Below are 27,796 nucleotides of genomic sequence, written 5' to 3' on the forward strand. Positions count from 1 at the left end.
CCGAAACACTTAAGTGTGACAAACATGCAAAGGAACATGAAATGAGGAAGGGGGCAAACACTTTTTCACACCACTGTACCTTGTGACCTTTTAAAAAAAAAAAAAAAAGATTCATAGATGAATGAAAATAATAGAAAAATTAATCAATGATTACAATACGTAATTAAGGCTTGATTCTGCAGCCCTATTCCATATAAAAAGTGTCTGTTTATAGTATTTTTAAAAGCTTAATTTTCCTTGATTGTTGGCAGGGACAGGCCTTATTATTTTCCATTTCAAGATACAGACGAGTTGACATCTACTGAAAACACGTTTGAATATTCATATTAGATTTGAATCTGTTTTAACTGAAAAGAAATCAATTGATAACAACTTGTAAGGGTTCAGTTGAGGACAGAAATCATTTGCAGCTACTCAAGGCAACACCTAAACATTAAAACTACAGTAAAATATGAAACCTTTTGTTGTCTGCATGATAGGGCACACATGAAACACAACCACACACACACACACACACACACACTAGGGCTGCTTGATATGAGGAAAAATGCGTAATGAGGTAATATCGCAATAACTATTGTAGCGTTAACTAAATTATATTAGTGTACTCAGTTTTGCATTTCTGCCGCTTTTGGTATTTTACTAAAATACAACAAATTGCTTGTTGAACAAACGAAAGGAAATCATTTCCAAAAGTCTTTTATTGAACAAATTGAACATTGAATCGAATTTTAAAGGCACCGGTAAAAAAAATCGCCCAATATATTCTTCGATCTAACACAAAGAAATCTCAGTTTTTCTCATGACGTGTCGCAGCCTTTGGCGATGTGTTTATTATTGATAAGTTGATATCGCGATGACAATAAAAAAATGAAAAGAAATGATATTTTGTGCCCAAACACACACACACGCACACACACACATTCTCTTTGCTCAGGAATGTCCCCTGGCCCTGTGTGTTCTAAGATTAGGAGCTGCAGCAAACGTGTCAGCCACCTTGATGAAGCCGTTCTGTGTGACTCGTCTCTCCTGTGTTCTCTGGACATGTCTACTCCAAGTGTCCTGCATGGACTCTTTGTGGTTACATTGAGCGCTGTGTTTTCCCACATCGTAAAAGCATTATCTTGTCTATCATCACTACATAACTATCGCTGTTTTGTTTTGCCAACTCCCGCCGCGTTATAAGTGCATTTGTGTGCGTGATATTCCCTCAGTGGAGCTGTATCCTAGAACACATTGTCAGTGTTTGTTGAAATAAGATGCACTTATTTCTGCATAAGAACGTAAAAGCGATTTCAAGTAATTTGGCAAACACATTTTAGTAGAATATACCTTGTTGTTTTGCTATGACAGGGAAAAGTACTTCCTCCCATCTCTAGTTTGGGGTTTTAGATCACTTCCAGAAGGAAAGAACAAAGGAATTAACATAGGAAAGAAGGGAGTGCTGCCCCCTTGTTCTCCCATTCTTCACCGGGTCTGTCTGTGCTTTGTTTTGCTTTGTCGGTGCAAAATAGCAGTTAGTCGACTAAGATTTGTTTAGTCAATTAGTAATTTTCTATGCTTTTTCCATGCTGAATGATTTCCAAGAAACTTTATGAGTACAACTCTGGTAAACCAAAGTGGGGCTTTTGCATGATTCTTTGTGGAGAAACTAACTTTTACAGATCTGTCAACGACTAATCCATTAGTCAATAAAAAATAGTATGAGGCTAAGTCCAATAAGAATAGACAAGCCTAAAATAAAGAAAGAAATACATTGAAGTACCAGTATTCCTACCAGGTGTACAGTGTATATCCACATAACACTCCTTCATTGCCACTGCCATAAATATCTTAACCTTTTAAAATCTAGACACTCGCCCACGAGTAAAAACAGCACCTCTGATTCATAGTTTAATCATTTAATAACCATAAAAGCGAGCAACTTACCGATGGTTGCAGCTAAAAGCTAACGAGTTAGCGGTTAGAGAGGTCTCTTCCGGGTTTCTCTACCCTCTACAGGCGATTTTCTATCCAGCCTGGAACTTGTGCCATTTTTCAGGGTCGTTGAGCATTAAATCCAAACTGTTACATCCAAGATTTATCCACATTATGTCCATAATTCATCGCGTTTTTGCTCAATAATGCCGCATGTTCCGTTTTATTATTTATTTGCCTTTAAGGTCCTACAACCATTTTTAACATTCAAGTGACCTCATTGCAACCCAAATATTCTAATAACCCAGTTTGTCCTGAAAAGAATGATGTTCATTTCTTGACTGTAAAATAAAATAAAATAAAATAAATCCAGATGGACAAGGAACTGTAAAAATGGCCTTAGGGCTTAGGGTTAAACAATTAAAAAAGTAATGAAAAACACTATGCCATTTTGCACACATACATTGTGTTTTTTTACGGTGTGAATTAATATATAAGCTTTGCATGTTTACTGCCCGAGTTTAAGAAGTCTATTACGATTTTTCCGTCATGAGAGACGGAGAGACTATTTTTGTACATCTGAATCTGAATCTGCGGTGTGTTGCAGGTGTAACTACGGCTGGCAGGGATCGCTTTGTGACGAGTGCCTGCCGTATCCCGGCTGTGTTCACGGTACCTGCAACGGGCCCTGGCAGTGCACCTGTGAGAAGAACTGGGGCGGTCTGCTCTGTGATAAAGGTCAGATCTCTTTTTTTTTCTGCTGCACAATGTTTCCATATTAACATCTGTTTCTATCTTTTGGATACAGGTAATCTCACTGAAACACAGGTTTTTATTCTCAAGTGAGACCGGTTTGGGACAATACCAAGCAACAGTTATAGAAAGACAAACTTCACTATATACAAGATTTAAACAAAAGTGCCAAGTAGCCCTATAAGCAAAATTCAAACAACTTTTCTACTGCCCTTAGTTTAAAGTTTAAAATCTTCTAGTGGTAGCAAGCTGGACAGTTTTAGGTCCTGCTGCAGTGTGTGAGGAGCAGAATAAGAGACAGCCTTTTTGCCAAGTTCTGTACAAACTGATGGAGATTGTACCATACCGGTCATTATTGTACCATACAGGTGCTAAAAGTCAAAGGCAAGTGGACTGGCTTCAGATTCCCTATATCATTCGATGTCTCGCCTAAAAAGGTCTTTCTTCGGGTCATTTGGATAACTCTAGAGGTTCATTTTGGGGATAAAAATGATTTCTTCTGTATTTTTCAAAGACTAACAGATATTGGTTTCCAATGTTTTTCCATGCAGTCCTAAAAGCATTACGCAGAACCTTGCTGGAGTTGTATAGACGTAAATATTGGGCAAGTTGTTAGTCACTTTGCTTAAAATGAATGCACACTGTGCAAACTGTGATAGATTTCACAACTCAATCTATTTTCAAGAGTTTGCCATTTGAATGGCATGCGGTGGAATGGAAAGCAATGGTGTGCAGTTATTGTGTATTTTGTGACTTCCCGTATATATGGGCTAAAACATGCAAATACACCCAAATGCTCCTTTAAACCTCTCATAAGTGGCATGAGGACACAGTGTTATTGGTCCAAGTGCAAAACACTAAAATAGAATTTACTTTATTCTGTAAATATTTCCCTACGTTGGGTTCCTTGTAACCCACAATCATATGATTTGGGTGGGGGGGGGAAATGAAATGGAGCCTCTATCAGCGAGTTTGTGTGCACGGCTGTTAAACACAGGGCTGCAGCATAATGACACGTAAAAGCATTTTGATGATGTTATTGTCAGATCAGATTTTGTACACAACTATTCTTCCAGCACTTAGTGGTCTGATATCTTCTGGCCTAAATGTCACTGAGGCATAAAAAGGAATTTCCCCACCCCCAAATAGGTTTTTATACAGCCACAAAGGAAAATCACCAGCACCATTTCAAATATTCAGAATAAAAAAGCAATTCACATCCTCTCCAAATGTGTTCATGAGCAAGTTACCAAACAACAGAACACAACCTTGGAAATGAGAGCTAATGTGAGTTTTATAATAGTATTTAAAAAGAAATGTAATCATATATGTATAAATCACCTGGAGAAGCTGGACCGTATTTAAAAAAAAAAAAATAATAATATTATTTTTTAACAATTTTTGTTAATTGGGGTTTTATTTGGGTGGATCACATCAGTGTTCTTTGCTTTGCAGACCTGAACTACTGTGGGACCAACCGACCCTGTAAGAACGGAGGCACGTGCATGAACACAGAGCCAGACGAGTATAACTGCGCCTGTCCAGATGGCTACTCTGGCAAGAACTGCGAGATCGGTGAGTCTCTAAAGAAAAGAAGAAGAAAAAAAACGCTCTGAAATCCAGGTTTCTGCGCAGCGCTCAGGGCAAAGTTCTGAAGAGCTGAGAAGATTTACGAGCATTTTATATTTTTTACATTCTTTTTTCTCTAGCGGAGCACGCCTGTGTTTCCAACCCCTGTGCCAGCGGGGGAACATGCCATGAAGTCCCATCAGGCTTTGAGTGTCACTGTCCGGCAGGCTGGTCCGGGCCAACCTGTGCTAAAGGTGAGGGGGGGGGGGGCAATGAGATCTAGCATCTTCTGTTCTGTTATGTGTCACTTCTCGATGCATCACGTCAGGAGCTTTGTGTTTCTGTTTGGAGTTAAATTAGGTATTTTTCACTTCTAATCCCTTGTAATCACAAGGTCATAGCACTGGTCCTCAAAAATTATTTCCTGAAAGTTTGGGGGTTTGGTATTATTCCACCGGATTTTTATTCCCGGCAGAAGGTAGTTTACAGCATTTTTCTACGAGTGGTTTTATGACTTAAGTTAGTTTAGTTTATTAGAGGATCCCTTAGGCCATACATTCAGCATTTCAGTCAACATACCACATAACTTAACTCATTTAAAAACATCCACTTTTCGGAAGGTACAGAATTTTGTAAGATCGGAACAAAACTAAATCGGCTAAAATTGGCTAACAAGTTTTACCTAGAAAACCAGCTGAATACCTTACGAAGATGCTGACTGAGTATGCAAAACTAACTCGGTGTCACCCATGGTAGCTGGAGTATGAGTCTATGCTAAGTGATTAAGGCGTCAACATCCGTCTGGTATGTATTTCAGACACGGATGAGTGTGCCTCCAACCCCTGTGCTCAGGGTGGAACCTGCATGGACATGGAGAATGGCTTCGAATGCCTCTGCCCTCCACAGTGGACGGGCAAGACCTGCCAGATAGGTACGTCTGACTGAGGGATTGACTAATATGCTAAGATCAAAGAAAACATGAGCTGCTTTGTTCATTTAAAGTAGGCTCATTTGTGGATATCCAATGATTGTAAAATATCATGGGGCCAATTTGATTCGCAACATTTTTAAGGGGAAAAAAATATTTTGTATTTATGTATATTTATGTAATCCTGATTCCCTAATTCAACACATTGTTGCATGCTGAATGATGTTTTGCTGTGATAAAGCCGGTGTGTTTCTGTGTGTTGCACCTACAGTGAATGCCATGCGTCCGAATTCATTCCAGGAATCCCATTTGCTTGCATAGTTACAGCATATCTGGGTGTTTGTTTATCTGCCGTGTCGTTTAACCAGTAGTCCTACTGCTGGAGGGTCACTGATTTCAAATGAGAACTCGAGCCAGGTGACTTGAGTAAAGCTAAAAATAACCTCTCGCCTGGCAACTGCTAGCCTTGGGACAAAATATACTCGTGCAGGGAGTTATCTTTGGCTCCAGACTGGGCGTAACAGGGTTGTATGTACGCTGCGGTAAAGCGACGCCGCGACATAGCGGAGCCCTAACCCCCCCAACCTCTGCCAGGAAAAGCTTTATAACCTGTAAACACGAGCGGGAAGCAACCAAAATGCTTTGGTTTGTGTTACGGATTCTGTTCTTCTCTGAGCACTTCCCCTTTTCAGAGAGCGGGGTAGTACCTGGAAGAGAGCGGTGTGAGGAGGAGGAGGGGCTATGGTAATGGGGGGAGGTTGGGTTTTTGAGGAATGGGTTGGGGGTGTTTAGTTTCAGCAGACCAACAGGTGCAGCCTACCTCCTGGGAGTAGTATTAATGCACTGTGTCGGTTTATAGTGAGGGAGGCCGCGTGGTGGGCGCGGTGGTAGCGCCTCCGAAACTGACCACTTGGAATACCACAGGTTGGCCTTAAGGGAATGCAGTATAATGACTTTAACCCTGAGGGAGGGGTGGGAGGGTGGGGATAGAGCTGTGGTGGAGATGGAAACCCTGGCAGACATGGATTTCACCCTGTAAATGTTCTGGCAATTTGACGGATGTTTGAAAAAGACCCCTGAGTCGTTTACCCATAAATGTCATGAATCCGACTACATGACACCGAGTAACGTGAATGAATCTGGTCACGTTAACAGAAAAGGATCTTTACATGCATATTAACAGATCAAAAAGTTCCAAATTGTTTTGGATTGTTTTTTCTAATGAGGAGGAACAAAAGAAGGACTAGAAAAAACAAGCAGTCAATGTAAATAAGTTTTCATGTCCTCTACTGATGCACCCTTTAAAACTTACGTTAATTATCGCGCAAAAAAGCAAAAGCAAAACACAAACAGTTGGAAGTTAGAGTTCAGAAAAGACCTACAACCTTCAGCCGTGATTTCAGTGTGTTGTACGACATTAAGCGACGCTTGGTGACGGGGCTTCTTAGCAGGTTCTCAGCTCTCTCATTCATTCTCTTTGTGTCTCTCGTCTCCATTTTGCAGACGTTAATGAGTGTGCAGGGAAGCCTTGCCTCAATGCTTACTCTTGCAAAAACTTGATTGGTGGATATCACTGTGCCTGCTTTCGTGGATGGGTTGGCCAGAACTGTGACACCAGTTAGTATCAATCCAGCTACTTATTAGCCTCCAGCCTCTTTCCATTTGCCTGTAGCACCGTTAGCCCCGAGGCTAGCTTCTGTTCTACTCGCTCCTTCTTGCTTCTCTTTCATTTATCAGTCGTTCTAAAATGTTTCTGGGCTTTTCTGTCAATATACAACGATACATTACAATATATTATTATACTGAACAGCAAAATTTTAACGCTTTCAATCAATGTAACCCAGACAACCACCCAGCTACAGCTCCCCTTAGGCTTTGACAGCATGCTAATGGCCAGTTTTGCTGGCAATGCTAGCTAAAATAATCATTGTCTTTTTTTGCTTAATACACTATCTAGTACAGTAGTTTATCTTATGGAAATAAAATATGTGTTATTGCCACTCCCATAAGGCTTTGACAACAAGCTAATGTCTACTCATTAGTTGTACTTGAATGCTAGCAACATAATCTGTGATTTTTCTTGGCAAGTGTTTTTTTAAATTTGACTATTTAGTGCCGTGGTAGTACATATTTTACTGCTCTTGTTGGGCTTTGATAGCATTCTAATGACTAAGACCCATGGACTTGTTCTTGTTTAAAAATGACTCATCGCTAACGCTGTAGGTACTCATAAGTCTCGCTACAGAAACATGTTTTACTACATCCCCATGAGGCTTTGACTGCATGCTAATGTTTGAAACTTTTTTATATTGTTGAATGCTAAAAAACTAAAAATCTAGGCCTTTTTTGTGGGTGCAAAAACAACAGTAACATGTTATGGCTGAAACCCTGTATGGGAAAATGAATTATCAATGCCAGTAAAACAGAGGCTAGTTAGCCTAGAGGTTTGGACTTCAGCTCTCCATTTATATATAATATATTTCTCTTTCTTTCGGACGGCTGTTGATGCCTGCCACTCCCTGCCCTAACTCTTCTAAGCTATAAACATCAACTTTTGCCTTTTTCCTAAATGTTGTAAATCTTTTTAGAGGAAATCTTGAAGGGTAGTTTTGACTTTTGGTTTCATTGCATGTTCTCACTGCACCTCTGAATCTGCACCTAACATTTCCTCAGGCATGGATCGCTTTGCTTTTGGTTGTGTCCACCCCTTTTTCCGTAGCACCTGCATGTTCCAGCACCAATGCATGCTCCACAACTCAAACATGATGTTTTCTCTGTGTCTTTTCTTCTCAGACATGAACAGCTGCCATGGTCAGTGTCAGAACGGAGGGACCTGCAAGGTGAGCTTTTCATAAACACTGGGATCTTTGTTACATTCTTTTTAATGTTTGAATGTAACAAGATGCGATAATGGAGTTGGAACAAGATTACAGATGATCTTAAGTAGTTGTCAGACCTTGATGATTTTATAGCTCTCTGTCCTGCCCAGTGTTGATGTTCTGAAACTCAACAGCGTCGAGAAAATGGCCTTTGAGCACATCACCCACTGAGCAGGGAGGTTGTTTGGGGATTTGGGTGCTTGTTTTTCTTTAATAATAAAGGACTCTTCTCACTTTATCTGAAAATAATTATACATTTGAAGCACCGAGTGAAACGTAGTGTGTATGTTTGTTTTGGTTTCAGGAGGTGGCCAGAGGCTACCAGTGTGTTTGCCAGGCGGGGTTTGTGGGTCGCCACTGCGAGGTTCAGAGAAACCGCTGTGCCAGCAGTCCGTGTAGGAACGGTGGGCGCTGCCATGCCCTGCTGGAGGGGTTTATGTGTGAATGCCCGCAGGGGTTTGCTGGTACAACCTGTGAGGTGAGGATAGTATAAGATAAACGGGGGGGGGGGGGGGGGGGGGGGGGGGGGGGGGGGGGGGGGGGGGGCGGTTAGTGTGTACACTTGCACATAGTCTATATCGACGATGTTTCAGAGGATGTACCTTATTTTCTGCCTGATGTTCGTCACCTTTAACTTTCTTTGCGTTGATCATTTTAAACCCCGGTGGATTTATGAGGACTGTGGTTATATGTGCCTCAGATCTCTGCAGGGTCCAGTCTGTCCAATCTGAGTATTCTCTTGCAAGACTAAAACATCCTGCGAACATACACATGTTCCACCACAACAACTGCGCTACCAAGGATATGCTGCCCAAGGCGATTGTGATTGGTTTAAATAAATACCAATAAACCAGATAGATGTTCTTTTCCCATCTCGGAAAGCTGTGTGGACTAGCCAGACCTTCTTCTGTAGCGATGTGGCGGAATGTCTGGCAATGTGAGACTCACTTGAACACAACTCACCTCTACCTCCTTGCAGGTGCAGAATGACCCGTGCAGCCCGAACCCATGTCAAAATAAAGCCCAGTGCCACAGCCTGATGGGAGACTTCTACTGCAGCTGCCCGGACGATTACGAGGGCAAAACGTGTTCGGAGCTTAAGGACCACTGCAAGACAAACCATTGTCAAGGTAACACCAAACTTGGAGGATCCTTGATATCTATGTCTTTAAAATATATTTTAATTGTGGATGTCTAGTACAAATAAACTCATGTGATTAATCATGATTGAAAATGATATTGATTGACAGCCCTAATTTAAATTAACCAGCTGTGGACATTAAGAGACGCACACTCTCTAATACAACTTTCTGCCATGCTGATCTTTTTTTGTCTTTTGTCACTCAAAGTGATTGACAGTTGCACGGTAGCCGTGGCTACCAACGACACCCAAAAGCGAGTGTGGCACATCTCATCTAATGTGTGCGGTCCCCACGGCCGCTGCATCAGCCTGCCTGCCGGGAACTTCAGCTGCTCCTGTGAGCCGGGATTCACTGGCACCTACTGCCACGAGAGTGAGTCATTATTAGCTCAACACACACACACACACACACACACCCACAGTGACGTACACACACATACACTCATATGTACACACACGCACACAAACACTATATTTATCTTCAGTTACCATCACTGGCAACCATATTACGGAACATTCAGACTTCAGTTTCACTTATCATCACTCTCCGTTTAGTCTACAGCAGAAGGAAAACAGAAAACATGGATGCTTTTAAAATCTGTGTTCTCAAAATCAAACTAAACTAAATCTTTGTTTTTATATATTTATATAATATTTTGTTGTTTTTACCTCTGACGTGTCAAAAAGACAAAAATGTAGAGGCTGTAATTTTATGACACAAAGCTGATGCAGACCGCAGCAGAGTTTGAGTTCATCAAATTCATTAAAAAAAAAAAAAAAATCTGGACTATTTTGAATTCTTTAGAGTTGTTTTTTCTTTTTAAAAATTGACATCTCTCTGCCTGCAGACATCAACGACTGTGCGTCATCTCCCTGTAAGAACGGAGGTACTTGTATTGATGGGATCAACTCCTTCCAGTGTTTCTGCCCAGACGGCTGGGAGGGCAGTCTGTGTGATGCTGGTGAGTGTGGGTGTGTGTGTGTGTGTGTGTGTGTGTGTGTGTGTGCATCGGTCTGTGCTTCTGTGTGTCTGCTCGCGTGTGTGTGTGTGTGGCTGTGTGTCTATGGGTGTCTGAGAACTGTTTTTTGGGGGGTCACTGTTAATCCCTACATATTACAAACTGGAAACGATCCAAACACTTGTGTGTCGAATGGTCTAATCATTTCAGCTGGACTCTATTTGTAGTAAAACATCAGAATTTATAAACTAGATGTGTTTTGGGTAAAAAAATCTTAATTTGTAAAGTACCTACAAATAACTAGTAACTTAAGCTGTCATATTAATGCAGTGGGGTAAAAAGTTGAATATTTCTCTCTGAAATGTAACGGAGTAGAAGTAGAAAGTGGCAGAAAAGACTCAAGTAAAGTACAAGTACCTCAATGTTTGTACTTATGTACCGTACTTGAGTAAATGTACTTAGTTCCATTCCTCCACTGGGGAATCCATCCGTTCAACGATCAGCAGTCTGAGAATCTTATGGAAGACCAAACAATGGAGGATTTGTTTTAGAGAGGAAATCAAGCTGGGGGAAAAAATGTGGCAACTTGACCAGCTGACTTATTCTAAATCTATTTTCTACTTAGTTTACAGTAGGGCCGCTCGATTTATGAGGGTAAAAAAATCATAATCACAATTATTTTGGACAATATTTAGGTCATGGAGATTTGATACGGTTATACGTTGACTTTTGTTAAAGTTGAAAAACAGTGAAACAAATCAACAGTGAAAAAACGTTTCCCGTTGAACTTTTTAAATTCCCCTTCAGAACTCAAGACAAAATAATACTTTACGTCATTATACTTCATTACGTTTTATTTGATAGGACCTGAAATGGAAATCGAGATCAAAATTCAATTAATTGCACTTTGTTCCAGATGTGAACGAGTGCAACAGGAACCCCTGTCAGAATGGAGGCCAATGTGTCGATCTGCTGAACGACTTCTACTGCAACTGTGTGGACAACTGGAAAGGAAAGACCTGCCACTCGCGTAAGTTCATCTGTTAATGTGTTAGGGAAGACATTAGTTTTACGACATTTCCTTTCCGGGATTGTTTAGGTGCCACCGGAAAGTCAGCCCGACCTTCCCCCTGTGTTGTGAAGAAAGGTCTGGCAATGTGAGACTTGGAAGACATCAGTAACTACTGTAAATACCAGGGTTTCCCCCAGCGTTTCAGTCACTGGGAATTATTTTTTAATGTGTTTAAAGAATTTTTTTTAACCTATAGTTAAGAAACTTTGGACGGTTGGAAACTTTTATCTTTTAGCATTGACTTAATGTGGGTGACGCCCCAGCATTAGCTAGCCTAGCACAGATCCTGCAAGTAACCGTCTCCAACGAATTATTGCTCCCAACAAGTGACAAAACAACTCCAACATGTTCCTATTCACATGTTGTGATTTGTGTAGTCCCAGGGTGTACAAATAACAAGGTTGATTTGCTCAATTTTGTCACCAGTCTTGTTTGCTACAAACTCACATTGGTTTTGTTGATGAAAACTAGTTGGAACCAGTTACCTGCAGGATCTTTGTTAGGCTAGGCTAATGATGGGGGCATCAGACAGTTACAGCACGCACAGAGATGAGAAGGGTATGTATCGACTTGTCTAACTCTGGGGGATGAGGTGAATAAGATAAAGTCCCAATAAGCTGGTGTGTTCCTTTAAAAAAATTTTGAATTCTTAATTCTGCTTTTTCAACCATGAATCTGTTATCACAGAATGCTGCTCTACATTAATGCTGCCATCAGTCTGGCTGGTCCGAGACGGACCTCTTAAAAGAAAAAACAGACACTTAGCTAAAGAAGAATTTTTGTAAAAAGGTCTGTAAAAAGGACTGTTTTAATTGTTATAGTGGAGAAAATCAGTGAGTGAAGAAAAATTGAAGTAGAGCCGTGAGCCTCTGTCCTCAGTTAGCATCAACATGTCAGGTCTTACAACTACCTCAGCCTCTTAATCTTCTCTACGTGGCACTGTGCCCTCGCTGGCTGCTGTGCAGGCTTGTTCTTCCCTCTGAACTGTGCTTAGGGAGCTGCAGTATCAACACTGGCACAGAGTCAAATGTTTAAAACTCCGTTTCCCATACTGCTTCGTTTCAGGTGAGAGCCAGTGTGACTCCACTACCTGCAGCAATGGCGGGACGTGTTACGACCATGGAGACTCCTTCCTGTGTAGCTGCCCTTCAGGCTGGGGGGGCAGCACCTGCAACACAGGTCAGGCCGGCTCTCACTGCTCTGCTGATAATTAGGATTGGGTATTGTTTGTGTTTTTTTCGACACTGGTGCTTAAGCGATACTTTAAAAACGGGTTGTGAACACAAGAAGAGATCAAAATGGCTAGTTTATGGCAAAGGACACACGGTCAAATTTAAATTATAACTGTTAAAAACAACCCCTAGATGGGAAAAGGGTATTTTACAATGACTTTGAATGCACCTCGAGGCTTACCAGTTTCAAGTAAAGACACCGTTTGTGTTGTTTCCGGACAACGGCAGCTGCTGGCTGTTGGACGTCCCGTAGTTAAAATCCTTTCCAGGGAAATACAGCCACATGGCAGTCCGTTTAGCTGTCAGCATTTTAGCCGTGTTTAAAGGACGCTTCCAGCGCAAAATGAAGCTATGAGTTACTGACACGTGTACCGAGTCGACCGTTCTCTGCGATATGTTTTTATGCTAATGGTATGTGACCAGTTTTAGCACAAACCCCTAATTAGCTTATAATGCTAGTCATCGGGCTACACAGAAGTAAAATGAAATCACTATTTCTATACAGACAAGTTTATTAAAGAGATAGTTTATAAAGACAGTACCATTCGGTATGCAGGCAGGCGCCATCTTGGGAAAACAGTGGGGACCAGTCAAACCTGACTGTTTTCTCAAGATGGCGTCCATCTGTATACTGAGCACCTTGGTACCCAACTTTTCTGATAATACTTTAATAATACAATGTGATATTATATTACGACAATCTGTCATAAGGCTGCACAATATATCGTTTTTTACCTTTAACACGTTGCAAAAGGCTGCAACATACAAAAATATTTGTTAGAAGTAAATATCAGGAGAAATCTGCACTTTAATATGTAAATATTTATTTTTTAGTGCTGCCTGTTATATTCAATTCAATGTTAAATTAGTTTCAATAATAAAAAGTTGGAAATGATTTCCTTTCTTTTGTTTTAAATTCAAAAAACAATTTCTTGTATTTTAGCTGAATACTGAGTGCAGCGGAAATGTGGAAAAGAGTACTTTAATGTTTACTTATTGCAAGTAAATCTATAATGGCGGGCCATAGAGCAGCTATGTGGGCTCCTCAGATTCTTTGATAAACAGGAATCTTTGGTTCTGTTTTGTTTTTAGCCAAGAACAGCACGTGCGACTCAGGTCCGTGTGAGAACGGCGGGACGTGTGTTGGAGCTGGAGACGCCTTCAACTGTATCTGCAAGGACGGCTGGGAGGGAGCCACCTGCGCACAGAGTACGTCCCCGTTATGCCTACCAAACACATCTACCGTTAAAGACTGTCATAATATGTAAAGACTGGAGATCTTCCAGGGTCCCGCATTACAAGCCCACAACTAGATTCATTTTGAAAGATTTAACCAAGCTAGCTAGCTACCGCTAGCATTAGCTACCGCTAGCATTAGCTGCTAACTGAAGGGAAAGTTTATTACTTTCTGACGTACATGCAGCCGTTTGCTGCTTCCTGTTTGGCGCGGGAGACAGCACACCCATTGGTTGTTGTCAACGTTTATATGATTAAATGTCATTACCAAGACTTAAAACTTACAATAATGTCAAACATTTTGATGGAACGATAAGTCGGGAGAAACTGACTGGGACTAAGTTTTATTACCACCTCACGCCCAATGATTGAGACGAAGGGCTACGCCCCAACTCTAGCAAGACTCTTTGGATTTTATTTTGATATTGGAAATTATTCCGCACAGTGGAATCTCTTGAAAAGTCGTTAAGTGTAAGGTCAGCATTAGATGCTGTGTTAATGGCATCAGGAAGGGATGGTGGAGAGAAGTCAAGATTGGTTGTGTGAACGTTAAAACTACTATTGACAATTTAGCACTTTACCCATTAACCCTCCTGTTGTCCTCTGGTCAAACTTTAACCATCTCAAAAATTTGGTATGATTTCATATGAATGAGATGTATATACTGGGGGTAGTGGGGAACAAAGCAACGAAAACCGTAACAAATGCATTAAAAAGTTGGGTTTAATCTCTTTGAATGTAAAGCCTGGCTGAGTTTAGCTGTCAAATACTTAGATTACCAATTTAGATTAATCAAAGCTTTCCCAAAGATCTTTGTTTGAGTTTGAAATTACGGCTTGGATGTTGACATGAATGTGCTTGTGGATCACTAAATGTAGCGGGTCAGATACTACTTTTGTGAAAATATATCACAAGCTTGAAACTCTGGGTTAAAAGTTATTTATTCTCACATACGGGTGAAATGACTGTACCAGGTTCCAGGTTTACTCATGTGTTTCTCTTTTGCAGATGTTGATGACTGCAACCCACATCCCTGGTAAGCAACAGTCCTTTTCTTATCCTAGTAAAAAAAAAACAATAAGCAGAAATGCAATATTTTCACCTCTGTGGCCACTATCTGTAGAACATGCTGTGCTGGTTTAAGAGCGGTCGGACAGATAGTTAGCTGCAGTTTTCTGGCATGGTGTCAAACATCTATCTCTGTTTATTTGGATAATTTTACCTGGTGCTACAAACTGCAAATGTTCACTTGTAGAAACATGTTCCATTTTTTTATTGGTCCATTGGATGTCGAGGCGTTCGGTACGAATGCCCTGAAGACAGATCCCGCTTCCTTTAATCATTTTTCCTTCCAGTTTATTGGTTGGTGTTGATTGGGTTTCCTCTATTATCTCATTTAACTTGACCTAACTTGATCTTGGGCATTGATTCAGCGGAGGTCCTTTGGCATGCAGCCCTAAATTCTAGAAACTATTTATCGCTGCTGGATGCGGCGTTGATTGATCCTTGTAAATGTAGAAACATTAGTTCGGTTGACATTTGCATCTTTTGCACCCTTTTAAAGATTGTGGACGGACAAAACAAGACATTTAAATTACTTAAATTGAGTTGTGATTAGCGTTAATTGAAAATTGAATTGGAATTTGAATGAATAAAACATTGTTAAAAATAAAGTAATAGCACAAAAACACAAGAATATGAAGTAAAGAAAAACCTGAGATTTCCCAACAGCCTCTCTGAATCCAAAAGGCTACCCAGGACAAAAGCTTCCCCCCTCCCCCCACCTGCCCTCTCCTCCTCACCCGCCTCTACAATGACTGACAGGTGGATTGGTTTTTTGGGAGGAGGAGGCTGCAGGAGAAGGGGGAGGGGCAGCAAAGTGTGAAGAAACGGCCCTCTCACCATTCACCCGCCGGGACCTGGTGGGAGCTGTGGGGAGTTGAGGTGTTGGGTGGTGGTGAGAGGGTGGGGGGAGGGGGTGGAAGGCCCAGTATGGGGTCAGCAGGGATTTACATATGAAGTCTGGACATTGATCAGGGATCAGCTTCAGCTTTGCTGACACGTGTGTGGAAACCCTGAATATTATGCTTCACTATAAGGAAGCCGCAATAAAGTTTATAATCAAAGTTTTTACTTTTATTTCTAGTACATTTAATATCATAAACGTACTTTTAATACTGAAGTGCAGTTACTATTAGATATTTTAAGTGTTTGTACATTGTTTGCCTTTTATTTTTGTACCTTTATTTTGTGAATAGTTGTTCTTGTATTGTAATCTATATATTATTCCTTATCTGTATATTCTCTATTTCCCAATTTGGGATCAATAAAAGTCAATCTAATCTATTCTGTTTCCCTTTCTGTAGCTACAACGGCGGCGTCTGCGTTGACGGCGTGAACTGGTTCCGCTGCGAGTGCACCCCGGGGTTCGCCGGACCGGACTGCCGCATCAGTGAGTCCCTGGGAACCCGAGGGGGCGTGTGGAGGGGTTGGGTGGGAGGGGGGTCAGAGGTGGAAAGGCCACGGCGGGGGAGCACGAGCCCATTGTCTCAAGGCGACAGATTAGGAAGCCTTTAAGGAAGACGGTCTTAACCTCTCCCCCCTCGGCGCTGAGCCGAGGTCAGAGCCGAGGGTCCGTCAGACGGGTCAGTGCGCTCTCCCGCGGCCCTGTGGGAGAAATCTCTTCAGAAAAGCCCCTTTCACAACCAGTGTTATCCAATTGAAGTGTTTCAAGACAAACTGCTCTAAACCCATTGTGCAAAGTAGGATCTCTGTGAATACCGTCACTCATTGAAGATGTTTGAATATAACATTCAAATCTCTCAAAGCTCAGTTTGTTCCCAGCTGAAGTTTCAGGAAGAGGAAGATTTGAAGGAGAGATCAACACACGAGTAAGAGCTGTGTAGGGTTGAACAATATATTGTTGTTTTTTTGTCAAAGCTATATCAACTGGAGCAATAAACATAATGCGAAAAGCTGCTACATATCGCAAAAAACACTCAAAGATTTTTTTGCGTTAGTTGAAAGAAAACTGCACTGCTTTTATATTCAGTTCAATTTTCAATTTGTAAAGAATGTTGAAAATGATTTCCTTATATTTGTTTTGTATTTCAGTGGAATACTAAAATCAGCAAACAAAAAGAAAAAACACTAATATCCGTTTGTATCCCGAGTAATATCTTTATCTGACGTTCAACAATTTTATCGCATATTTTCCTCATATAGTGCAGCCCTAGACCTGTGTGAAATTAATTTAAGTTAATTTAATAAATGTAAGTGTTTAAAAAGGTCATTCACACCAAAAAAATACAAAAAATCAATAAGAGATCATTGTTGTTACCTGAACTGTTGCCAGCTCCTGTTACTCTAAAATCTCAGAGTTAAAGAGCCTCAATAGCCGCATGTTAACTCTTGTTATGAATTGATACCGTAAATAAAATTGAATAGAACTGAATTAAATAGAATGTGTTGATTTTTTTTCTTTCCTAGACATAGATGAGTGCCAGTCGTCTCCTTGTGCCGAAGGTTCCACCTGTGTAGATGAAATCAACGGCTACCGCTGCGTTTGTCCCCCGGGACACGCTGGAGCGCGCTGTCAGGAGTGTAAGTGCCATAAATATCTACAGCAGGGGTCTTCAATGTTTGTTTGTTTTGATCCGAGGACCCCTTTACTGAAATAGATTCAGATCAGGGACCCCCTACTACAAATGAAGTTGGAGATTAAACTGGGTCTACAATAACATGTAGGGCATGCCGTAGCATACTAAGCTATTCAAACTTGTTTAAATAGCTTCAAACTTGTTTGAATAGCTTAGGCCAGAATACCCTATCATCAACTTTTTTCCACAAATAGGCAAATTTACATTTGCAAAGAATATTCATTGGGGCCAAATAAAGTTGTTTGAATTCAATTGGATGTCATTTTTGAAAAGAAAATGAACAATTAAAAAAAACTTTGCTCTGATGGATTTTCCTGATGGGTTCAGTAAAGAAGAAGATTGACTACCCAGACACTTGCCTTTTTGTTTCCTCAACGTCTCCTTTCCTTGCCCCCCCCCCAGTCATCGGCCTCGGGAAGCCGTGTCGTCACGCTGGCTTGCAGTTTCCTCACGGCAGCCGCTGGGAGGAGGAGTGCAACGCCTGCCAGTGTGTCAACGGATTCGTCGGCTGCTCCAAGGTCAGGCTCGCAACGAAGGGTTAATCAAATAATAGGGCTGCACAATACATTGGACGACATACAAACGGCCCTGGACGTTTTTTGGACGGTTCTCATTTATTAAGTAATTGCTTAAAGCATCTAAATAAAGTTTTGTGTTGGAGTTTGTAACATTCCAAAATATTAATTTTGGCTTTTAAAGATTCTCATTTTCACTGGATGTGCATATCCAAATATCAGCTATTGGTTTAATAAAAGACAATAATCAGTATCGGCCTTGAAAAAACAGTATCGGTCGATCCGTACATTAAACACATGCTGCCAATGCTGCCACATATTGTGAAAGACACTCAAAGATTTTTGCTGTTATTATTATATATTATAGGGGTAAATTGGCAATAGCAGATGATCTGTATCTGTGATTTATTTGACGTAAGCCGGAGCTTCCGGAAGCTCTTTTTTGTTTTTACTTATTCATATCTGTGTATTGTGTATTATGTTTAAAGTTTCAATTCATTTAAATAATTAACTAAAGCATTTAAACAAACTTTTGTGTTGATACTTTGTCATTGTTTCCCTACCGAGACTGTTTTCTGACTGAAGCTGTCCATGCTGTTTCCAGGTGAGGTGTGGCCGCCGGCCCTGCCTCCTCCCGAAGGCTCCGCCCCCCCCAGACGCCGATGCCCCTTCCTGCCCAGCCGGCCACGAGTGTGTGGAGCATCAGTTCCTCACCTGCTTCTCGCCGCCCTGTCACCAGTGGGGCGTGTGTTCAACGCCGGACCCCCCGACACCCCTGCACACCCAGTGCGAGCCCAACAGTGGTTACCTCGACAACAGCTGTGCTCGCATCACGCTCATCTTTAAAAAGGACAAAGTGCCACAGGTGAGGGACTTTCTGTGTGTGGATACAGAAGAAAAGTTATAATGTGGTGATATGTCATTGCCAGTGGTGGAATGGAACTAAGTACATTTACTCCAGTACTGTACTTAAGTACAAATGTACAAGGTACTTGAGTCTTTTCTTTTCATGCCACTTTCTACTTCTATGCTACATTTCAGAGAGAAATATTCTACTTTTTCCTCACCTACATTCATTTGACCGCTTTAGTTACTATTTACTTTACACATTAAGAATTTTGCATACGAAACACATGTAAAAAATAAAATCTGATGTTTTATTATAATTTAAACTAGCCAACCTGTAACGTCCAGCTGAGATGATGAGACCATTAAACACACAACTGGTTGGATCCTTTACTCTTTCTACAGTGTGAAGACTTTTCAGCATTGAGTATTTTTACTTTTAATACTTACTACTTAATTACATTTCCTGACGATACATACATACTTTTGCTTAAGTAATAATATATCAATGCAGGACTTTGACTTGTAACAGTAATTGTGGTATTAGTGCTTTTACTGAAGTAAAGTATCTGAATACTTCTTGCACCACTGTCCATTGCAACTTTTAGTACATTTATATTGAGTTTTGGTAGACTCAAGTCATTTCAAGATGTTGCTTTGATGCTATTTTTGAAAAATAATCCAAACATCGTAGTGGGAAGGATGTGGGATCAGTGCTTCAACAGCTGCTGCCACTTTGCCTTTGAGCAATGCACGGCAAACTGAAACGTTATGTTGTTTTTTTTTAATAACATTGTGGACAGTGGTCCAATGTTATAATCTGTGGTTTGACCCATCTTCCTCAGTTTTATAATTAATTCAATTTGTAATTTAATTCTTCCTTTCTCAGTACTAAAAAAAATATAAAAGAGGAAAAAATGGCAATGATGGCCCTAGCCATGACAAAAAAAAGATTATTGGTGCTTTTATGTTTAATGAGATAATATTTGAAATATGACATATAAACATAATGCTTTGTGGTTTCAATGTTCTAAATGCAAGCCAGACCACGACAGCGCTGCTGGGACTAGAAGTTTCTGCCAGTTGTTGCTGAGAGAAAAGTCTGAAATAAGGCTGGAGAGACATTTGATTTTAGTCAAGCCTGTGGATGTGTCACTTCATAACAAAATATAAGACATTTTTTCCTTCCCCCCCTGGGTTAACATTTAATAATTGCTGGATGTTGGTGATGATTGTAGGAAATATTCGTCATGTTATATATCGCCACTTCGTCCAACCCTTCCACACAAGACAGTGATGTTGCCGGATTTTTTTCATCATTGTGTGGACTTTTTTAGTTGTTGAGGAAAAATAAAAAACTTTGAACGACGTAGAAAAAAGCTGACAGGGGCCTTGAAAAGACAACATCACTTAGAGCTACTTGTAGCTGTCTCTGCTTACTATGTCATCATCTAATAGAAGTTCTCTCAGGACACGTTACAGATAGAGTATGTTATTTGTTGTTGAGTTGTATTAGCCTTGATGCTTTGGCAATGTTGTTCTTCTGATTTTCACGCCAATTTGAATTTGTATGTCTAGACCACACTATAACTTACAGAGACCCAACAATATCTTCTAGGAGCATGCCTTTGGTGCCACAGTGGCAAGGAAAAACTTCCTTTAAACAGGCAGAAACCTCAGGCCCAACGGGGCTCCTGGTGGGGGAGGGAGAGAGAGAATGAGTGAGAGAGATGCAGAAATTTGACTCATGGTGGTAGACGTCCTTAACGAAGCTTCGTTCATCTCTTGTGTCCTCCCCATCCACCCCAGCAGCTCTGAATAAGGTTTTCTGAATGGAAATGAATTGGCTCATTCTGACAAGATACAGATCTGAGATCTGAGCCACAGCCCCCCCCCCCCCCCCCCCCCCCCCCCCCCCCCCCCCCCCCCCCCCCCCCACCTGCTGGGCCTAGGCACTCTGATTGGCTGCATCTGAAACAGACTTAGGACACTTCGAAACTGATTGTTCCTCGCCAGCAGTGCAGACACTAATCTGTCTTGTGTGTGTGTATTTCTGTGTGCGTGTGTGTGTGTGTGTGTGTGTGTGTGTGTGTGTGTGTGTGTGTGTTGCAGGGCACCACTATAGAGAAGATCTGCTCCGAGCTGCGGTACCTCCCTGTCACTCGGACGCTGGCGGAGGAGCGAGCGCTGCTCATCCTCTGTGACCAGTCCTACTCCAACAGTGACGCCGTGGAGGTTGCCATGGTGATTATTACACACATACACACACATTGATATTGAGTATTGGCCAAAAAAAAAACACACTTTGCTACAAGCGACCTTCTGACTGCACGGATGGATGAAAACATACAACAACAAAAAATTACTTAATTGGTTGTTGCTTTGGATAATAGCGTCAGTTAAATGACATGTTATGTAATGTTATGTAAAGTAAAATGGGTTTTTATTAGGTGGTGGTTTGAGCTGTAACAATTCCAAATGTTGCTTTACAGTTAATTGTCTCAGAAATAATTGCGATTGACAGTCAAATTGTCTGCTAGCGTAACACCTTTAACGTTAGCTCCCACATCGCCTCATTAAAGGAGAACTGTGGTTTAATTTTTCCTATCAGTTACGATAACGTTGGGAAGTCTGGGAACGTCGCTACAACAAAATCAAACATGTCAAGAAACACAAGCCAGCAGTTCAGCCTGGATTATCTACCAGAGAGGGGGTCCGTGACCACTACGGGACCCATACAGTCCCTGCAGTGGGGGCCTACATATTATTTTAAAGCTTTAAGCGTGATCACAGAAGGCTTGTATCATGTGGAAGCGCCAAAAGTTTTGTTATTACTTTGAATTTCTCATGGGGGCGACAGAAACTACGCACTCTAGCTTTGATACTTTTTTGAAAGTTTTTTTATCTCAAAACATGAATCCAACATATTTGCGAAAAAATCTTAAAAAACAACATTGACGGTATGCCTACTGGCCTGTAAGGTGGCACTATGGTAGCCATCCACAGATACAGTTCAGCCTAAGGATTCACTCTGCCTTCCACATGTATGTTTGACATTAAAATATGATGATATATGTAAAAATAAAAATATATACAGCATCGAAAATAATTATCTTAATAGCTTAGTATTAAGATAATTAATGTGGTAGTAGCACACCACACAAAAGTGAAAGTGAAATGATTAACCCATTAATGAGTTTGATATACTGCATAAATCATCTGCAGTTGTATGGACACAGCGACACACACCAACATATTTGAAAGCCTCTGCCTTCTCTCCGCCTCACTTTCCATCTTTTCTTTTCCCTTCTTTGTTACATCACACTTCATTGTCGCTGCAAATCGTTTCCAGAGTCCAGCAAAATCTGCACTTTTTCTTTTATTGAGTCTTTTCCCTGTTTGTTTAAAAAAGAAACAAGAAAGAGAAAAGGAAAAGAGTGAAGAAGGGAGAGGGGTTTTGAAACATCTGGACGACATTAAGTGTTTCTGCTGGAACCCCTTGCTGATCTTTGTCTCTGCTCTTCTTCTTGCTCTTCTTTTCCTCTTTCTCCCTCACTCTTTTCTTTGCTGCTGTCTATTCTACATCTCTTTCCTCTAATGTTCAGTCCTCTCTCTCCTCCCTCCTTCCTCCCTTGGCCACCCAGACTTAGGGGGGGGGGATCAGTCTCATCAGGGCACTAAGCTTTTAATAGAGTGGATTAGTTATTGTTCCTCGGATGTTTGCAGGCCTGTTTTGAGCGACAGATACAGGAAAAGGAGTGGTGAACCTAATACTCCCACTTGCTCACAACTTGTGTTGCAGCAAAATTTTTCCGCTAATATCCAAGTGTGGGTGAAATCTTGATAAACCCAGCTAAGCTACGCAGAGTGTGGCTGCTTATGTTGCTGTAGTCTCTTCAAAAAGACTCTTGGTGTGTTTGTAAAAACCTTGAAACGCTCTGCTGCAAGAGACAAGTGGTTCTGTGTGTGTGTGTGTGTGTGTGTGGGTGGGTGGGTGTGGGTGTGGGTGGATGTAGTTGTAGGTGTGGGTGTAAGTGTGGTTGCATGTGTGGGTGGGTGTAGGTGTGTGGGTGGGTGTGAGTGTAGGTGTGGTTGTGTGTGTGTGTGTGTGTGTGCGTGTGCGCTTTATCTTGACATGTTGAGGCTGTGTCAAGTGTGTAAAATGTTTGCCCCGCTGTCAGGGAAGCCTCAAGAGCCTCAAAAGCTTTTTTCAACTTTTTTAAACTAAGTTTATTAAATATTGAAAGTATATGGAATTGTTACAGCTGTAATCATCCTACATATAGTTAAATGCTAATGCAACACCCAATAATAAATACGAAGCCATGCTTAGCAGTACTGAGGTTGCGTAGTCGGCCTGCGTGGCAACGATGCAGCCTGTCAATCACTCTGGGGGGCGGGGCTAGAGGTGTGTGAATGAGCTGCTTATTCTCTCCGGAGAAGAAAAGAGGAGTGTTTGCCCCGGCGAGCGGGGAGCACAGCTGGCCTGCTCTCTATTGTTTGTCCTAATTGAACTGCACAGCACAGCTAATCCCCTCCTGCCCCCCCTTTGCTCTCACCCTCAGCACCTTATTAGGCAATTAACTCCACCCTCTGTGGTCTCAGCGGGGGGCAGGGGGGGGTCTGCAGCCTGCCAGATGTTAGGACAATCTCTTTTATTCTGACGGATGAATGTGTGTGTGTTTTTTCTTTCTCTTTTTTTGTTGTCCCACATAGCCTCAAGCAACATTCTGACCATTTGGCAAATGGGCTTTATTTTCCTTTCTCTAGTGTACTGATTGAATCTGTGCTGTCAGTTTCTTCACTAAAACCGCGTGCTTGTGCCTGTTCCCCCCATTACCCACAAATGGGCTTTTCTACATTATCGCTGACCACTCTTTTTTTTTTTTTTAGTGCATTTGGGTTCCCTGTAGTTTCAGATGCTCAAACCTATATACATATATATATACACACATCACATATTCTGTTGCTGTCGGGTGAAAACCTTGTGTGTCCAAAACCGTGTTTTTGCTGTTGTTGAAAAAAGGCTAATTTGAAAACATTTGACTGAGCTATTTACCTAATGAAATTGCCTCTTCTTGGTTTAAATATTTGTGAAACCGACCAACCTTTAGCACTGATATACAAAAATAAATCAAAATGGCCGACAGTGACGATATGCACTATATGCTGAACATAAGTTTTTTTTTTTTTTCATAAACATTACATACAAGTGTATACAACACATACAAGCGCACATACAAAACATACTGTATAATATAATAAACCTAATATATTTGGCCAACTTTCTAAATCCAGCGATGCAGTTGGAGCATGTAATTACAGTATGTCTGGATGTTAATGGATGATGCTAAAATCGACTGTCAAACAAAGCCCAAACTTCACCTATGCCCTTTCTCCGTTTCTCTGATGAGAACACACTCACTTTCAACACGTCGAATGACATGTTATAGCAAAACTCATGTCCAACATCTCTCTCTCTCTCCACCCGTGCAGTCCTTTGAAGAGGACAGGCGATCGAAGGACAGTGATCGGGACCGCGGTCAGATCCAGAAGGCCGCAAGCGCTGTCATTGGTGCCCTGTCCAAACGCCAAAACAGCAGTGTCATGCTGGCCGTGGTGGAGATCAAAGTGGAGACGCCGGTTGAGCCGCCGCCTGTTGGTGAGCCACATTCAGTTCAATCTTTGTTCAATAGGCTGATTAGTATGTATATTGGAAATAAAACTCATGTAATTCTGTTGTTTACACCAAAAAAGAGGGTGAAAACAGCAGAAGGGGTCCGGGACCCCTAAGGGGGTTGTCAGAGTCAATGCAGGGGTGCCACCAAATATTTGTTAATTTTTAAAGGTTAAAAAAAAAAGTCTTAACATGAATCCACCAATCCAACATATGATTAGCAAATCCTTATATATTATTAGCTAATCCTTAGTGATAATATGCTTGCCTATAGGTAAGGTAGTCTCTAAGACCACCCAGAGGATCCTGAGGATTCACTGTGTAACATTAAAACAAGCACTAAAATATGGATAAAGGCTTTAAGCCGCCCTCCATGTTAATGTAGGCCCAGTTTGTTATGGAACTTTTTTATACAGTATACGTTTAATGCTTCATCTCTCTTTCAGTTAAGGGGTCCTTGGCCAAAAAGACCAAAAAATCATCTGTGCACTGACGGCTGGGGGGTTCTGCTTAGGGGTGTAACGATTTATCGATTCAATCCTCAACAATCCAATATTATCAATGCAAAGTGAAAATATAGATACATATCACCATCTTCAAGGCCCAACTTTATTTAGAAATTCCCACTTTGTATTTATTCCTTTTCTTAGAAAGAGTAGTTACAAGGTTTTAATCTAAATGTCTTGAAAAGCTTAATGATTGTCATGAATTGTCAAATCATATTTTAGTTGTATTTTGTAAATATATACAGTATATATGTATGTGTTGATGGAGCTCATGTATCGTCAGGTATCGGTCACAGGCCCCTAAAATGAATCGAATCAAAATCGTACTGTGGCAGATTTTGAGATATCAGTAAATACTGAATCCATGTATAAAGAATCAATATAATATTATACCTTCATAAAAACTTGTAATTTCCACCCCCCAGTTTTGGCTGTAGATGCTTTGAGTATGTGAATTTTGAAGCACAGACTTCCAAAGAAACGTCCTTTCTAACGTCCTCGTCCCCTTCAGGTTACCTGGTCCCGGTGCTGTGCGTTGTCTTCAGCCTCCTGTGGGTCTTCTGCATCGTCGTCTGCGTCTGGTGGACGCGCAAGCGGAAGAAAGAGCGCAAGAGAGTGGCCCGCTCCGAGGACACCACGGTCAACAACCAGCTGGAGCCGCTGCGGAACAACCGCGGCAAAGACATTCAGTACGAATGCAAGAAGCTGATGGGCCCGTCGGACCGAGTGTGTGACGGGGCGGAGGGCGAGGAGGGGGGGGAGCCGGACGGGGAGCCGGAGGAAGACGAGGAGAGGGTGCTGGGCATGGGGGACAGGTGTCCGCCGCAGAAGTGCAGCGTAGCAGCCGCGAAGGACAGGGGGGAGATGGGTAAGGGAGGGGTCATCTGCACGTCCCGCAGCGGTCCGGTCAAGGCGCCACACCGGACGGCGTACAGCCCCAAAGACAACCGGTGTAAAAACCTGAACGCCGCCAAGCTCAGCGAGGACATGAAAGACCACTATGTATGAACACGCGAGAGGGACGAGGGACCTTTTTCCCGAATCAAAGAGAAAAAAAAAACTGCGATGTCTTCAACGTCACTGAATTTTCAACTCTTAAAAAAGCACCAAAAGTGAAGATTAAAGATGCTTTAATTTTCTATATATTTTTTTTGTTTTCGTTCGTCACACCTTATTTAACTTCTTCTTTGTCTGCAAGCACGGAATCCTTATTTTTTTACCAAAAACCAACCCCAAAAAAATACAGAAAAACAACAAAAAAAGAAAAAACATCACAGCTTCAGGATTTCTGCTTGTTCTCGTCACAGTGATGAAATCAAGAAACGTTTTCTTTTTCACAGCGCCCGATTTCTCTCTGTGTACAAACAGTTTTTCCCACTTTGCCTCACCAGAACTAACGCTTTCCCTTTTTTTTTGTTTCTTAAGACTTTGAGATGGGACTAAGCGTGCTCAGCTGGCAGCTGTTAACATTGTTTCTACTGGTCCTGTCTGCCTTAGCCCAAACCTGCGGGCCTTTTCTACACTGTGTTCATATCATGTCTTTTTATTAAAAAAAAACAATAAAAAAAACACATTTTATATACATTTAAAGTTCTTGAACATTGCCGCAGAGAATCCACTCTTTGATACCTGGCATGAGCATTTTTTTTGTTTACATTCAAAAACATTTTTTTTCTTCATTTTTTTTGTTAAGGCTTACTTACTTTTAAATAATATGCCACTGCTTCCTGTGATTCAACATGATGATTTCTTTCAGTATTTTCTTTGGTAGAAAAGTGCCTTTTAGCCCTTATTCTTTTCTCTTTTTTTCTCTCTGCCTATAGAGTTTATGAAAGCAGAATTTGAAATACATTTAAAGGGAAAGATGTCCTAGTAACAACTCTTCACACCACAGTAAAGGTTATTTTCTTTGCAATGTACATATGTAAATACGACAAAAAATGGCTGTGTATATTTTAATTTAGTAACTTAAGTGATGCTTTGTATCATAGTTATTCTAAAGTCTTTTGTTTTTGTGTTTTTTGTTATGTCATTCCGTTTTTAGTGTCTGTCGACCCTATGACAGGTGTTACAGATCGATTTTGAATCATGAGCATTGGCTTGAAAAGTAAACCCGTCATGTTTGTTTTGTCTCTGTGTTGATGGTGATTTTTTTTGTCACAGCTGTTAACACAAATGCAGAGTTTGTCATTGAGAGAGGTTGTTAGCATCTGAGCAGTGTTCACTGCTGCAACTATAGAAACCTCCTTTCCAACAGTCCTGTTCATTTCATTGGAGTCTTGTTTTTCATCCCCTAAATTTTTTTACAGTAATGCCAATAAACTAGAGCACCCACAGCACACAGCATCCCAGAAGGCTGTGTGAACTAGCCAGAGGTCTGGCAAAGCGAGACAAACAGCTATTTAGGTTTTAAGTTTAGCATGGGAATGCTTCTTTTTTGCTTTTTCCACATCATTTCATGCAGGTGTTTAATCCTACGGGCTGTATGTACATGATAAAAACAGCCTGTTAGCATTTAGAGCGTCAGTACACAGGGAGGGAATACTGGGCCACGTGGCAGCAGCCCAAATGTTTTGCAAAAGTCTGTAAAAATGAGACATAAGTAATTTATTTTAGCACATGTCTAAATCCTTCATAAAGGCTGATCTGTCCTCATTGATCCACAGTTCCTTTTACTTTGAAATGATGCTGCAAGTCAGAACATTACAGTAATTAAAGAAACCGGTCTGGTGTGTCCGATATCATCATGGGAAATGACTTAAGCTGTGTCCCTCATTCACATATTTAATACTCCTAACTACACTGTAGTGAAGTTAATAGGCACTCAAATACAATCAGTATATCAGGTTGAAAATTGGACATATTTCAGACACATTTTTTTGTTTTTATATGTGATTGCACAGCCTC

At 41.1% G+C, this 27,796-nt stretch overlaps 1 protein-coding gene and 1 long non-coding RNA gene across 3 annotated transcripts in view; one reads left to right on the forward strand and one right to left on the reverse strand.

Annotated features, from left to right (window-relative positions):
• The window catches only part of LOC117936386 (protein jagged-2-like), a 65,996-nt gene extending 38,809 nt beyond the window's left edge, over positions 1 to 27,187 (forward strand). Inside the window, exons 6-26 of one of the 2 annotated variants that reach the window (XM_034859325.1) lie at positions 2,525 to 2,655; positions 4,126 to 4,245; positions 4,380 to 4,493; positions 5,057 to 5,170; positions 6,671 to 6,784; positions 7,961 to 8,007; positions 8,351 to 8,524; positions 9,026 to 9,176; positions 9,396 to 9,560; positions 10,036 to 10,149; positions 11,063 to 11,176; positions 12,284 to 12,397; positions 13,543 to 13,659; positions 14,695 to 14,722; positions 16,053 to 16,138; positions 17,176 to 17,289; positions 17,748 to 17,863; positions 18,465 to 18,725; positions 20,819 to 20,950; positions 24,203 to 24,368; positions 25,401 to 27,187. In XM_034859325.1, the coding sequence (XP_034715216.1) occupies positions 2,525 to 2,655; positions 4,126 to 4,245; positions 4,380 to 4,493; positions 5,057 to 5,170; positions 6,671 to 6,784; positions 7,961 to 8,007; positions 8,351 to 8,524; positions 9,026 to 9,176; positions 9,396 to 9,560; positions 10,036 to 10,149; positions 11,063 to 11,176; positions 12,284 to 12,397; positions 13,543 to 13,659; positions 14,695 to 14,722; positions 16,053 to 16,138; positions 17,176 to 17,289; positions 17,748 to 17,863; positions 18,465 to 18,725; positions 20,819 to 20,950; positions 24,203 to 24,368; positions 25,401 to 25,897 (2,989 nt within the window). In that variant the 3' untranslated portion in view covers positions 25,898 to 27,187. The remainder of the gene's footprint in view (positions 1 to 2,524; positions 2,656 to 4,125; positions 4,246 to 4,379; positions 4,494 to 5,056; positions 5,171 to 6,670; positions 6,785 to 7,960; positions 8,008 to 8,350; positions 8,525 to 9,025; positions 9,177 to 9,395; positions 9,561 to 10,035; positions 10,150 to 11,062; positions 11,177 to 12,283; positions 12,398 to 13,542; positions 13,660 to 14,694; positions 14,723 to 16,052; positions 16,139 to 17,175; positions 17,290 to 17,747; positions 17,864 to 18,464; positions 18,726 to 20,818; positions 20,951 to 24,202; positions 24,369 to 25,400) is intronic. The other variant, XM_034859326.1, reaches the window with a different exon arrangement.
• Positions 16,462 to 27,769, reverse strand: LOC117936413. Its single transcript, XR_004654944.1, has 3 exons — positions 27,691 to 27,769; positions 20,733 to 20,742; positions 16,462 to 16,472 (listed from the first exon to the last, which is right to left on the reverse strand). It is a non-coding gene; the product is annotated as an uncharacterized LOC117936413 (long non-coding RNA).
• Between the last annotated feature and the right edge of the window lie 27 nt (positions 27,770 to 27,796).

The sequence above is a fragment of the Etheostoma cragini genome, chromosome 20 (assembly GCF_013103735.1).
Source record: "Etheostoma cragini isolate CJK2018 chromosome 20, CSU_Ecrag_1.0, whole genome shotgun sequence".
Lineage (NCBI taxonomy): Eukaryota > Metazoa > Chordata > Actinopteri > Perciformes > Percidae > Etheostoma > Etheostoma cragini.